At 32.8% G+C, this 14,138-nt stretch overlaps 1 protein-coding gene across 1 annotated transcript in view; it reads left to right on the forward strand.

Annotated features, from left to right (window-relative positions):
- LOC108910712 (neprilysin-2-like) overlaps positions 1–13,228 on the forward strand; it is a 26,648-nt gene extending 13,420 nt beyond the window's left edge. The window contains exons 6-9 of the mRNA XM_018715413.1: positions 4,220–4,466; positions 4,519–4,690; positions 10,835–11,079; positions 12,754–13,228. Of these exons, the coding sequence (XP_018570929.1) occupies positions 4,220–4,466; positions 4,519–4,690; positions 10,835–11,079; positions 12,754–13,092 (1,003 nt within the window). The 3' untranslated portion in view covers positions 13,093–13,228. The remainder of the gene's footprint in view (positions 1–4,219; positions 4,467–4,518; positions 4,691–10,834; positions 11,080–12,753) is intronic.
- The last annotated feature ends 910 nt before the right edge of the window (positions 13,229–14,138 follow it).

Genomic DNA, 14,138 nt, shown 5'->3' on the forward strand with positions numbered 1-14,138 from the left:
GAATTTCCACCGAGGTCATGTGATATTACGCCGTGTGATTTCTTTTTGTGGCCTTACCTTAAAAACACTATTTTTGAACTGCCTATTCCTGATTTAAACCATCTGCAGGCTCGACTTATAGACAAGATTCGTGAAATTAACAATACCCCGAGCATCTTAGAAAATGTCTTTAATTCTTTGAGGAACAGGTGTGAAAAGTGCTTGGAACAAGGAGGGGGACACTTTCAGCAGCTGCTTTAATTTATTGTTATAACAAGGAGGGGGACACTTTCCGCAGCTCCTTTAATTGTTTGTTATTGTTATCACGATTATTCTTTAAAATAAAGTTATATAGTCATTAACGTTATTGAAACTGACAGCTGCTATACAGCTCGTTGAGAAATAAGGTTAAGTTGGTCGCTATAAGCTACTCCCTACGTCCAATGTGTCAGAGCCAACTTCGACCACGTTTTTATTTGAACGCTCGTTATAATTATACATATTGTGTTCTGATGGTTACAATTTGAACAGTTCACTGACCGCTGAGACCCAAATTTCAAGATTGAACTTGATGTATTTGTAAAGGCTGCCATAGTTGTTTAGGTTTTGGGTGGTCAGTAGATAGGGAATGTTGATTGGAAAAATTACCCCATTTTTTGATAATTCCTTATATAAACTGTCGCGATGTATCTTATACCGAGGACATTCTAGAAAGATATGTTGTAGGTCTCGGATTTAATTGCAGGCACAATATGGGTTGTTTGCAAGGCCTATTTTGTGTTTGTGTTTGGGATATAAACCATGGTTTGTTCGGATACGGCATATTGTCTTAATAAACTGGCGATTCGAAACTGATTTGTACCAAATGTTCTTTTGTATCAATGGTTGAACTTGTTTATAGTAGTTTCCAGTTCGACTCTGCTCAAATTTATCTTGCCATACATTATTTAGAATCGTCAAGTAAAAGGCATCCAAATCTGATGGGGGCACGATCTTTCGGTCTGAATAATTGCTTGTTGTAACAGTATCTTTTGCAAGCTTATCCACTATTTCATTGGTTCTATGCTACAGTGTCCTTTTATCCAGACAATCTCTATGCTTTTGTGTCTTTTCATCATCTTGTTGTTTACTGTTAGGATTTCCACTTGGATATTGTCAATATTGCTTATTGCATTTGAATGTAACTTGTCTACTGCTTTTACAGTCGGTGAAAACTACCACGTTTGGATTACTTAGCGTATTTGAATATTTCATAGCTTGCACAATTGCATATTGTTCAGCTGTGAAAATGGAAGCTATGTCTGGCAGTCTAAATGTTTTGAACAGTTTAGTGTTTTGATTGTAGTAGGCGCAGCTTATTTGATTGTTTGTTTTGGAGACATCTGTGAAGATTATTTGTTCGGATTTTGTCCATTTACTATTTAATTCATGTGTAAATAAGGTCTTCGCACATGGGGAATCCATTTTTAGGTGACTGGTTTTGACTGGAGTTACTAAATCTTCGAGTTCCGTAGAAAAATAAGGATCTAATTTATCCGTGTGTAAGTGTGGAAGTTGTTCCTGAACCTTTAAGTAGGAATTAACTAGAGTGGGAGACTTTTTGGAGGCCCAGCAACTTGAAATCAGATCCAGAGTCGTTAATTCATGTATGTTATTAATTAATTGCCTCTCTTTAGAAATTAATCTTGTTTAGTTCTGTCACTCAAGTATTGTCGTCTTAATTCTAGGGGAGGTTCGTAAGTTTCGACTTCTACCGCAGATATTGGAGTAGTGCTTAGTAGGCCCAGACAATAACGGAAACATTTGTTTTTTAAAACTTCAATTTTTTTTTAAATGTGTATCTGCTGCTGTCGCATATAGAATGCTACCATAATCTATATATAATTGATCGTACCAAGGATTTGTAGAAGAGGATTGCAATATTGAGGTCGGCCCTCCAAGAATTTTTTGAGAATACTTTAACGATGTTCATTGAATTTTGTGTTCTTTTTAGTATTTGTTGAATTTGATCTTTCCAAATGAGCTTTCTGTCTAACAATATGCCTAGGTATTTTACTGTACTTTTTGTTGGGAATTCATGGGGGCCCAATTTTGTTCCCGGCTGGAGCTGGGTTTTTGTGCGACTGAACAAGCATGTGGCAGACTTATTTTCAGCTATGGTAAATCCATTGGTATCAGTCCATATTTTTATTTCTTCCATAATCTTAGATAGATGGACGGTGCATTGATTGACTGTTTTGTTTTGAGTGTAAATACAGATGTCATCGGCATACTGAATTACTTTTGCGTTGTGGTGCAGGGAATTTGTGAGATCCATAGTGTATACAGGGTGATTCATTTACAATGGGAAAGTCGAAAGCTGAAGATACTACACGTGAAATGGTGACGATTGGTGCAAACATGCCTTATCCGAAAGTTAATAGTTTCGGAAATACAGGGTGTTAAAAGTTAAAATTTTAAATAGGAACTTGACAATTTGTGAAACTATATTTTTTTAGGCGACGAATAAGATGCGTGTTGTAATTTCAGCATTGCTCATAGAGGGCGCCACTTACGACCAATTTTACCGAAAATTTAGTTAATAACTTTTTACCCTGTATATTTAACATGAAACTTGATTCAAAACCTGAAAAAGCTATTATTTTTCCATTAATTATATACTCCTATTTCATTTCGTTATCTCGATTTGTTTTCGAGAAAAATCGATTTAACGAACACTATGTTTTGATAATATGAGAAATTAAAAGCGAATAAAACAAATAAAATACGTAATCATGATTTAAAGTAATTGTTCGAAGAATCCACCGTTGACACTGATACACTTTACACGATTTCTGAGAGATCTTCGAGTTTGAAACAACATATTGGGCTTGCGTCAGACTTCGTTGGCAGCGATTTGTATTCTTTGCCACAACTCTTCACACTAGCCAATAGATTCTTTGTAAACTACATCTTTCATTCGAGACCAAATAGAAAAATCAAGAGGATTGAAGTCCGGACTTCTGGATGGCCAAGCAAAAATGATTATATGGCCAATCCAGCGATTTGGAAAAACTGCATCTAAATATGCACGCACTGGCCAAGAAAAATGCGATGGAGTTCCGTCGTGCATGAACCACATGTCTCTTCTTAAATAAAGTGGAACTTCTTTAAGCCGTGGAAGCATTTTTATTTGGCCACCCGGACTTCAATCCTCTTCATTTTTCTATTTGGAAGAATCTATTGGTTCGTGGAAGAGTTTTGGCAAATAATACAAATCGCTGCCAACGAAGTCAAACGCAATCCCAATATGTTGTTTCAAACTCGAAGATTTCTCAGAAAACGTTGTGTAAAGTGTGTAAATGTCAACGGTGGATTCTTCGAACACTGACTTTAAATCATTATTACGAATTCCATTTGTTTTATTGTTAATTGTTGTTATAACACTAAGAAACACTTGGTTTCTTTCGCTTTTAATTTCTCGTATTATCAAAACATAGTGTTCGTTAAATCGATTTTTCTCGAAAACGGATCGAGATACCGAAATGAAACAAGAATACACAATTAATGGAAAAATGATTGCCCTTTCAGGTTTTGTATCAAGTTTCATGTTAGACATACAGGGTAAAAAGTTATTAACTAAATTTTCGGTAAAATTAGTCGTAAGTGACGCCCTCTACGAGCAATGCTGAAATTATAACACGCATCTTATTCGTCGCCTAACAAAATATAGTTTCAAAAACAAGTTCCTAACCTACCTTGAGGTAATCCAATGGATGAATGCCTACATTCGGTAATCTTGTCTCCGATTTTGAGGTGTATTCTTCTATTTGAGTACATATTAATAAGGTTATTGGTTAGCTTTGCTGGAATTCCGATTTTGGAAAGTTTAGATGCCAGGCCGTCCAGTAATATATTATCATAGGCTCCTTTTATATCCGGGAAGACAGCTAATGTAGAGTTGTTTTTGGTGAAGGTAATTTGTATATCTGTGACTAGTGTAGCTAGGGCTTCTTGAGTAAAATGTCGAAAAATAACTTTGAAATAATATGTAGTCTCCGAACTATATTTCCGACTCAAATTTGAGAAAATCCGTAATAATCTGAGTGCCTTGTATGCTTGTTAATATTAAAAAATGCGAATAACTATATAAAAAAAATTAATTTCAAAGAATCACCGGCATTACAGTCGAAATGGGTACTATAAGCCACCCTGCGTACGGGTCTATTCGAATAGCTTCTGTATAATTAATATATTTTAGCTTCAAAAATGTCGCTGAAGGAGAATATGTACGTAGATATACCCCTCCTTCAAAAAGAAAATATATAGGCGAAATGATCAAAAATATAAGAACTGAACTCCAGTTAGTTCTGCAAGATACTTCTTGGATAGATGAAGAAACAAGATCTTACGCAATGAATCTTTTACAAAATATTACTGGGGAAATAGGAGGGACTAAATTGGTATATGACGCCAATAAGTTCGAAAGCTTATTCGGATACTACCAGGTAAATTAAAAAATCTTCGCGTCAGTATAAAATAAGAGTTAATTTGTTAAAGGTAAATATGACTTCCGATAAGTTGGTAGATATGGCGAGATTGATGAACATTAATGAGGTGAATAGGTACTACCGTCAATTAAAGCAAACTACTATTGAACAGGAAAATGAACTTGCCAATACTCCGATATTAGATGTTAATGCATTTTATTTGAAACATTTTAAAAAACTAGGTAAGTTCCTAATTAAATTAAACGATATAATAGAGAAACATAAAATCCGATGTAATTAAATAGATCTTAGGAGATACGGACAATTATAATACAGTTAATAAGGACATGACAATGCTGTGTCATTAAACAACGATGTAGTGACGTTGTAGTCTACTGATTGTGGAAATAACTTTCCTGTATCATTTTAAATTTACTCCTACTTTGGTAACTCGAAATAAATGAATTCTTGAATACAAACAAGATCAACGATAAACTACTTTCAAGTGACTACATTTAGTTTAGGAATTAAATGTTTTAGCTGGAAAGTTTTGTAGGATTTTTGATATTAGACATATTTGTATAGATTTCAAGGTGACTTCTTTTAAACTTTGAGTTCTTACTTAGTTAGCGGAAGAGTGGGACAGTATATTTCGTTTCCAGTACATTTTACGGAAAATATAGTTACATATTAAATTTTGTTTTTCTGTTTTAGTAATTTGCCATCTGTCAAAAAATAAAAAAAAGTATACTAAATAAGCTCTTGCTCCAAATGAATCAGTCAACTTGAAACTGAGAAAAAAACTAGTTCAATCAGTTGGTGCTCAAAAAGGGGGTTGCCTGTAAAGTTTTAGGTGAGTTTTGAAAATTTGTATATTTATTGATTTTGACGTGCACATTCCGAATTTTTACTTTGACACCTATTTTTTTTTCGGAAGTAGCCGCCATATTGGAAAAATGGCGCTCCAAAACAGTTTTTCGACGATATTTCCTTTCCGACTCACTTTACGGTGAAAATTGTTATGTAATAAATTGAACTAGAGATCATTTCCTATAATTTATGTATCAACCTTTTTTCTGAAAAATGAATAGTTTCGGCGTACGAGAGCCGTAAAGTCTACTCCAACACGCGTATTGGCCAACAAACTCATTTCCACACCACCATGAGGTAGAGTTCCTGGCGCGTTTTTTTTTTTAGTGATATCCCCTGTAGGCCTAATCCACATGTGATGCACTGTTGACTAAATTTGGTGCATTCTCCTTCGCTTCGCTATCCCTGATGGACCAGATTTTGCGAGTTCTTCGTCTTCAGGACTGAGCAAAACCTCACGAATAGGAAGTTCTTTCAAGTTATCCGCGATAGGGTTCTCTTCTTCGACTTCATCACCTTCTTCCTCGATTTTGTCGAAGGTTTGCTGAAGAACAGTCTCCGTATCTTCTGCTTCATCACTGTCATTGCAATTCGCGCAGATAACGGAGCACTTTTAGTCCAGCCTTTCTGCATCCACGGACTCCCCGACATTATTTTTTACATTTGCAAGAAATTAGTTTTAGCAAGTTTGCTGGAGCTGGGGGCTCGAGTATGATGACAGGAATTAGCCCATTCTTGCTTTTTTCCATCCCCACCGCTCTGCATTTTTTCCAACTCCATACCACTGCTGAAACTGGTGATAGTAACGAATGTTGTCGTGCTGCTGCTTCTGTTGGTGGCTACGATGCAATATTAAATATATTTTTAAATGCTGACTTCGTGAAGCATGTATATTTGTAGGTATTTAACGACATACTTTTTACGTCACTGTAACCATACAACGCAAGGAGGAAGCGTTCTCCAGCTTCAGCAATGCTTTCCGGGTCAGCATTTGGGTTTTTAAATACCCGTACGAGCTCGTTTAAATCTCGGTAGTTCTTTAATAAATTCTTTAAATAAATTTAATATTGCATCGCTGCCACCGACAGAAGCAGCAGCACAACATTCGTTCCGTACCTATCACCAGGTTCAGCAGTGGTATGGAGTTGGAAAAAATGCAGAGCGGTGGGGATGAAAAAAAAGCAAGAATGGGCTAACTCCTTTCACATCGCTCAAGCCCCCAGCAAACTTGCTAAAACTAATTTCTTGCAAATGTGATAAAGGATATCAGGGAGCCTGTGGGTGCAGAACGGCTGGACTAAAGTGTTCCGTTATCTGCGAGAATTGCAATGGTAGGTACCTAAATTTAGTCAACAGTGCATCACATGTGGATTAGGCCTACTGGGGATATCACTAAAAAAAAAAAAAAATTCGCCAGGAACTCTATGTGGAAATGAGTTTGTTGGCCAATACGCGTGTTGGAGTAGACTTTGCGGCTCTCGTACGCCGAAATTATTCATTTCACAGAAAAAAGGTTGATACATAAATTATAGGAAATGATCTCTAGTTCAATTTATTACATAACTATTTTTACCGTAAAGTGAGTCGGAAAGGAAATATCGTCGAAAAACTGTTTTGAAGCGCCAGTTTTACAATATGGCGACTACTTCCGAAAGTAAAAATTCGGAAAGAGCACGTCAAAATCAATAAATATACCAATTTTCAAAACTCCTAAAATTTCACAGGCAAAACTTCCAACTGATTGAACTAAACAGACAAGTAAAATATATACATCACCAAATCACAGAGACCAACTAATTAACGTTTATAAAATCAACTAGAAAGATGTAGATTAGCATTCGTTGAGTTGACATTTTGCCGGTTGGTAAACTTTTTAAACACCCTTTACTGTAAAACCTTTAAATATCCTGTATGTAAAAGTTTGATAACTAGGCTTAGTGCGGCGCAAAGTTTAACAGGACCGTAGTCAGATTACGAATGAAAATATTAATATGTTTACAGAAAATATGCCGCAACATAGTAGTATCACCAAAGAGCAAGGCTAAGTAGAGGATAAAATATCTATATAAATTTAAATGACACCACTTACCCGATAAACCTTAGTGTTGAGACAAGGCTTCCGTGGCATATTGGAATAAATTAAAACATATTACTACATGCTTTTCAACATTTCCTTTAGTGAAACGGCAACGTTTATCACTTAATATTAACTTGTGTAGGGAAAATGACCGTTCAACATCCGTTGTTGACAACGGACAGTATGAGAAATTGTTGAGGCATGAACTATATATTAATATATTATGTGCTGGTAACTTCTGATATGTACCAGATAAAACTTTACATATTGTGATATACACAAAATTTCAGAACGAATTAGAGAGCTAAACATCAATACAGATCAAGGGAAAATTAAAATAAAAAGAATGATCAAATCCAACACTCGAGTTATATTAAATATTAAATATTAAATTAAAAAAAATAAATAAATGAAATTAAATCAAACCAAAGATAATACACTAGATGGATAATGGGAGATTAGAAATCAATCAGTAAATAATAAGTTATAAGCTATAAAAGATAAAATTTTGTAGAGAAATCTAATAGAATTTAAAATGATCCGGACAAATGTCAAAATTAATAAACTTTTGTAAATTTAAAATATTAAAATTAAGAAATTTAATGCTAAAATAGCATGAAAGGATAGTTAATTTAATAAAGAATCACCTGAGCACATAAAATAACAAGATCCTAAATGTGTTAAAGTAAATTTTAAAAAGTACATAATATGTCAATAACGATAAAGTAACGAAGGATAAAAAATTTTAATATAACTCTGTGCCAGATAATAAAAAGTAATAAAATGTTAAATTAACTATACCTTAAATGAAATTCCATAGGTAAGATAAGATTCACAATATTGTAAACTATTAAATTTTCATAAAACCAATGTAAAACGATCCCCAACGGAGAAATTTCTAGAAATTATAGTTAGTGTGTGGAACATTCCGAATAATTGTGTATGAGGTGAAAGACTGATGTCCAGAGACTACAATACTTCATATCATTCCATATAAAAACATTTTTTTTAGATAAACTTTCAAAGTGAAAACGGTTACCTACAAGTACCTACAAGTAAACAGACTAAATTACAGAATTTAAGCTAATGGACAGTATAAATATAATAAAAGTAAAATGTATAGGACAATGTTTAGACCCAAATGCTTAGATTTTAGTTAGAAAAAGTTTTTTTTTTGAGAGATTTGCATAATTATGTTAAAAATTGTATTAGGTTAGGAAATACCCGTACTATATAATGTTGCATATCAAAGTATTCGTTATAAGCCAAGGAATCCAAAAATGATAATCCTTTTTCCTAAAAGGCAAGCATAAGTCCAAAATTTCCAGGCAAATTTTTCACAAATTCAAAGAAACGTCAATTGCCTAGCAACGATAATCATTTGTCTAGGATATTATAAAAACAGGAACGGGACCAAACAAACGGGAGTAGTAATTTGGCAGTCGTCGAAGTAACATGTAACATGTCAAGCCTAAAAAAACAAATTAACAAAGTAAAATCAAAGTTTTATATGAAAAATAACGTACCCGAATATAAATAAATAACCTAGTACGACGAATCGACATTTCTCAGTGATTATGAATCAACCTGGAAAAATCTATTAAAACCAAAAGTTCCTAAAAGGGTAAAGTCAATTGTACAAATTCTCACTGTCAAAATTTTGTAAAAAAGTTAAAAAAACTACAGTGTTAAAATCAAGTGAAGTGTACTGAACAATACCAGTGCCAGAATTTAGTACCAGAAAGAAAGAAAGAGAAATCCAAAGTGGACCTGTTATGTATCCAGAGACCATCGAATTTGAAACTAGAAATACCAAAGCATGGAAATGAAAACTCAAGACAAGATAAGTAATTAAGCTAAGGTAGCAACTTGCAACACACTTCTGATCTATCATAGGTTGCATATGTTATATGGCCATAATAAAATTTAAATTATTTAACGAAATTGCTATTTAAATAGAGAAATAATTTTATTCCAAAATAAAAGAAAACAAAAGTGCACAATTTAAATTTAAATTCAATTTTAAATTAAAAGTATCGATCGATAAAAATATTTAACAAAATTAGAATAAAAATAGCATTAGTTTATAGGAATAAAAAATTAATTTTGTCAATTATAACTAGAAGTTATGTTTAATATATCTAATTTGTCACGAGTTGAATTTTAATCTTTTATTATCTAGATCTATAATCAATTATTAACTAAAGTAAATTTTAAAGTGCAAAATAAAAAGGTTATAAAATTTTTTTATATAAAGAGTGTTATAACATCCCAGAACCGCGTACCCAGAGAGAAAGAGGTCTAGCTCTATAAAGTTCATTACATAGTGATAAGCATGGCAGGTAAATATTGTAATTAATTTCTTTTAAAGGCGTCCAACAATCAACAGTATATCCCAAACAAAGTATAGTTTTTACTAATCATATTCTAACAAATTTTACATATTAACCAAAATAATAAAATCACTTATCATTCATCAAACAAATTAAAAAAAAATATTTTTTTTTTGTTAATACACTTAAAGAACAAAAATAAAAATAATCAATCAATAAAATTAATCAATTAAATAATAATTAAAATAATAATAATAAAAGAAAAATTTTATTTATTGTATTTGCAAATAGTATTTAATCACATTATAATATGTTTTCTAAAATGGTGTATCCTGGATTTTTTTCCAACACTGCATTTTTTCTTTTATCCTACTACTGACTGGGCGTATTGGCATCGTATATATTTTTTTGTACATCATCCATTATATCAAATTGTTCATTTAGGGATAGTCCATGTGATTCCAATTTACGGAATTACGGAACTTGGGGTTCTCTAGTTTAAAGGCGTCTGTAAGTTCATATAAAAATACAGAGTCTTCAGCGGTGGACGAGGCATGGCTCTTCAAATGTCTTGTCACTTTAGTTTTGTAACAAGAATTTATAATGCCTTCACACACAGTACAAAACAGGTCATTTTCTTTAATATGTATGTCCCTGTAACCTTCGGGATCACTGTCAAACCACATTTGAAATAATTACTATTTATAAATAATTATTTATATACACACGGCGAATACAGCAGACGTAAAAAAGAAGGTATCGACGCAACACCAACAACTACAAGGTTCTGTAAACAACTAAACAGTTCAAACGCGAGTCAGCTGTGAAGGCCAGCGACCCCCAAGTCGGCTCTGCTAGACTGTAGCCTACTGATGACACTATTGCCAATTCTATCTCACAATTCATTGGATAAAGCCTGTGGTTTTTATAATTAACTACTTTACTACTGAAGACATACATTTTTTTTGTCACCTTTAGTTTATTTATTACATTACTATATTTTTCATAAATTATACTGGAGATGAAAACATAAACTTGTTTCTGCTGCCATATTCGCAAAATGTTAATTAATTTTAAAGTTAGATTTAACTATTTTATTTTTTCAGTTCTCCCTACACCAATTTTACAAGGAATTGTTATTGACGAACGGCGACCTCATTATATGAACCTCGGCTCTTTAGGAAGCATAATAGGTCATGAATTCATTCACGGTTTCATAGAATTGTCTCCCCATGAAGATATGGATGAAAATACTTGGTGGACCAACAGAACCACCAACAATTTCAAAAAAGTCAGTCAGTGTATTATTAACGGATACAATAGATATCCGGAGAAGGATGGTTTCAATAATGTGCGTAATTTTTAATTTAACATTTAACAATTGAAGCTAAATATTTTTGAGTATCTGATATAATATTTGAGCAACATTCAGAGGCTCCATACACCTCCTTTTTCCTCGACAATTTTGTCATACCAAAAATCTAAGTAAACAAAAGGTATTTAACGTCACAGACGATTTCTAACTGCTGATATTGCAGGAAACAGCTACTCTACGGGCAACATGCCCCAACTAACATTGAATTGCACCAGCAATAAATATCTAGTATACAGCTAGTAAATAATATTAATAAAATTATTAAAAATAAAAAAAATCAGAAACAATGTCTAAATTGTTAAATAATGCAGACTTTCCAAGAAATATCTTGACAAATACCAACATGGAAAAGTAGATAACTACTATAGAAAGATCTCACTATTTCCACACTTTAGATTTCCTCCAGGTAGCTTTATTGTGAATGGAATTAATAAATATTAATAGAACAAAATTATACTGTAAAAGTTTTGACCGTTAACAGGGAGAGGTAACCGGAGAAAACTATCACTCAGTATATTGATTTGATTGAAGCTTTAAGAAATCATTCGCCATAATACTCCAAATAAATGTGCAAAATTTTAACGCGATCGGTAAAAGGGTTATGAAGTTATTAATTAAATTAATATTATTTTTGACAACTTTGAAGGTTTGTAACTCAAAAACCAAAAATTTTTATTTAACTTTTTTTTTGTAGATCGTATTTGCTTATCGTCGGGAATATGCAATCAAACGTTGTCGGTGAAGTTTGCGGACACCCTTTATATAAAAAGCTTTAAAAAATTACATTTTGAAACGACAGCTAGTGTAAATAGTTTGTACTAAATTTCTTTTAAATATATATATTTTATTATCAGCGCTTTTTTCACATTTTCTACTCAATAGAGTAGAAAATGTGTAATATAATAATATTTATAATAATAAAGGTTAATTCAAAATAATTCACAAAAAAAATTCTTAAGAGATTCTATGAAATGAAATCAAACGTTATAATTCAATGCTAGTCGTAGCATATAGCTCATAGAGCAGTTATTTCCTGCAATATTAACCATTGGATATCTTGTCAATGAAGTTAGATATCGCTGGCATACCCAAATTTTTGGCATCAAAGAACAATGAATGTATTGATAGGATTGTATTTAGTTCAATTAGTTTAATCCCTTAATACGAGAATAATTTAGTACTCCTAAATTTATTAAATCAATGTTACGTTATACTTATAAAACTATGGTATTTAAACTTGGTATAAATGTAGATAGTTTGCTATTATAGCACTAGCACTAGAAAACAGAATTATCTGAAGAATATTCGTGATATTGGGGTATCTCAGGGCTCAATATTATGACCATTGCTGTTCAGTATTTATACAGAAAATCATTGCAGTGAGCTAGAATGTTCTAATTCACATAATGTATGTTGGTGACAACTACTCTTATGTGCTACCGAGAAATCACATAAAAGTTAATGACGCTGTTATTCCAGTTGTTACAACTTGGTTTAATTTTTGATAATGTCTTCAACGTTTCTGCACCGATTACTCGTAGTATAAGTGTACAAAAATCTATTCTGATTTAAATTGCTTTATGTAAATAGAAATTAATTATTAATAAAACCCAGTATCCTGTTTTACTATTTAGACTTTCTTATTTCCAGAATAGTACAGTGTTTGAGGAAAATGTGGCGGATTTCTCCGGCGTAAACCTGGCTTACACTGCTTACAGAAAATGGAAGCAGACGAAAAAGTTAGGAGAAATGCTTCCTGGCGTAAAGTACACTGCAGATCAATTATTTTGGATCATGGCAAGCACATACTTGTGCTACGAACCGAAACTATTGGAAAAGGATGAATCCAGAAGGGAAGAACCTATTCACGCAGCTCCCAGCTATAGAGTGATAGGTCGATTACAAAATTCGCCTTATTTCGCCAGTGCTTTTAATTGCCCCGTTGGATCGCCTATGAATCCGCAAAATAAATGTCGAATATTGGCCTAGTACTATTACTCTGAAAGTGGACAAAAAAAATGAATAATATCCGTTGTTCTATCAACGAAATTACATTTGTATTTACTATTTTTTGTCATATGTTTATTTTTCATTATGAATATTTTTATACATCTGTTAATAATAAATAAACTGCGGTCTGCGCAATATTTTTGTTAATAATAAGGGGTGTTTATTTCATTTTTTAGGAATATACAGGGTGAGTCAGAAAGAATGGGTCAACAATAAGCTGGAGATACTAGACACCAAAATATTATGTTTGAGCTCATCATGCCTTATACGAATGTCGCTGGTTTAAGAAATACATGGCGTTCAAGGTTTAAATTTTATTTTTAAATTTCTCAATAATTGAGATAATTTTAATAGTATGACCTAGTAGGTTTTTTGGTGTGAGAATTACGATTTTGAAGCTTATTTTGACGTTGCTCCTAGAGAGCGCTAGTTTCGCCGCATTATTTAGGTAAATCAAAACATTTTTATTTTATCTGTTGAGCTATGCTTAAGAAAAGTTAAAAATCTAAACGTTAACGAACGTTCAATTCTAGATACAAAATGTATTCTTGTTTAGGTCGCCTGATTTTATCCGTTTCTAAGTTATTTGCATTTAAAAGTTTCAATGTATGTATTTTGTGGTGATTATTTATTCTCAAAAATGATAATAAACCTTAAATCAAATGCTAGAAGTGTCCATCACCTACCTCAATACATTTTACTATACACTCTCTTAATTGTTTCTTAATACTAAACAAAATGTTCCTATTATTTTTAAATGCCTTCGCGGCTACTTGTATTTTCTGCCGCAACTCCTCAACAGAATTAATTTCTTCATGATACACCACATCCTTCAAGTTTGACCATAGGTACTGAGAAGTCCAGAAGGTTTAAGTCTGGACTTCTCGGTGGCCAACAGAAATCACTCCAAGTCAAAATGTGGTGGCGTACCGTCGTGCATAAACCACATACTCTTTTAAAGCGAGAAGCATTATCTAGAAGTGCGTTTAAATTATGTTAAAGAAAGTTTAAATAATGAGGTCCAG

The sequence above is a fragment of the Anoplophora glabripennis genome, unplaced genomic scaffold, assembly GCF_000390285.2.
Source record: "Anoplophora glabripennis isolate ALB-LARVAE unplaced genomic scaffold, Agla_2.0 scaffold404, whole genome shotgun sequence".
Classification (NCBI taxonomy): Eukaryota; Metazoa; Arthropoda; class Insecta; order Coleoptera; family Cerambycidae; genus Anoplophora; species Anoplophora glabripennis.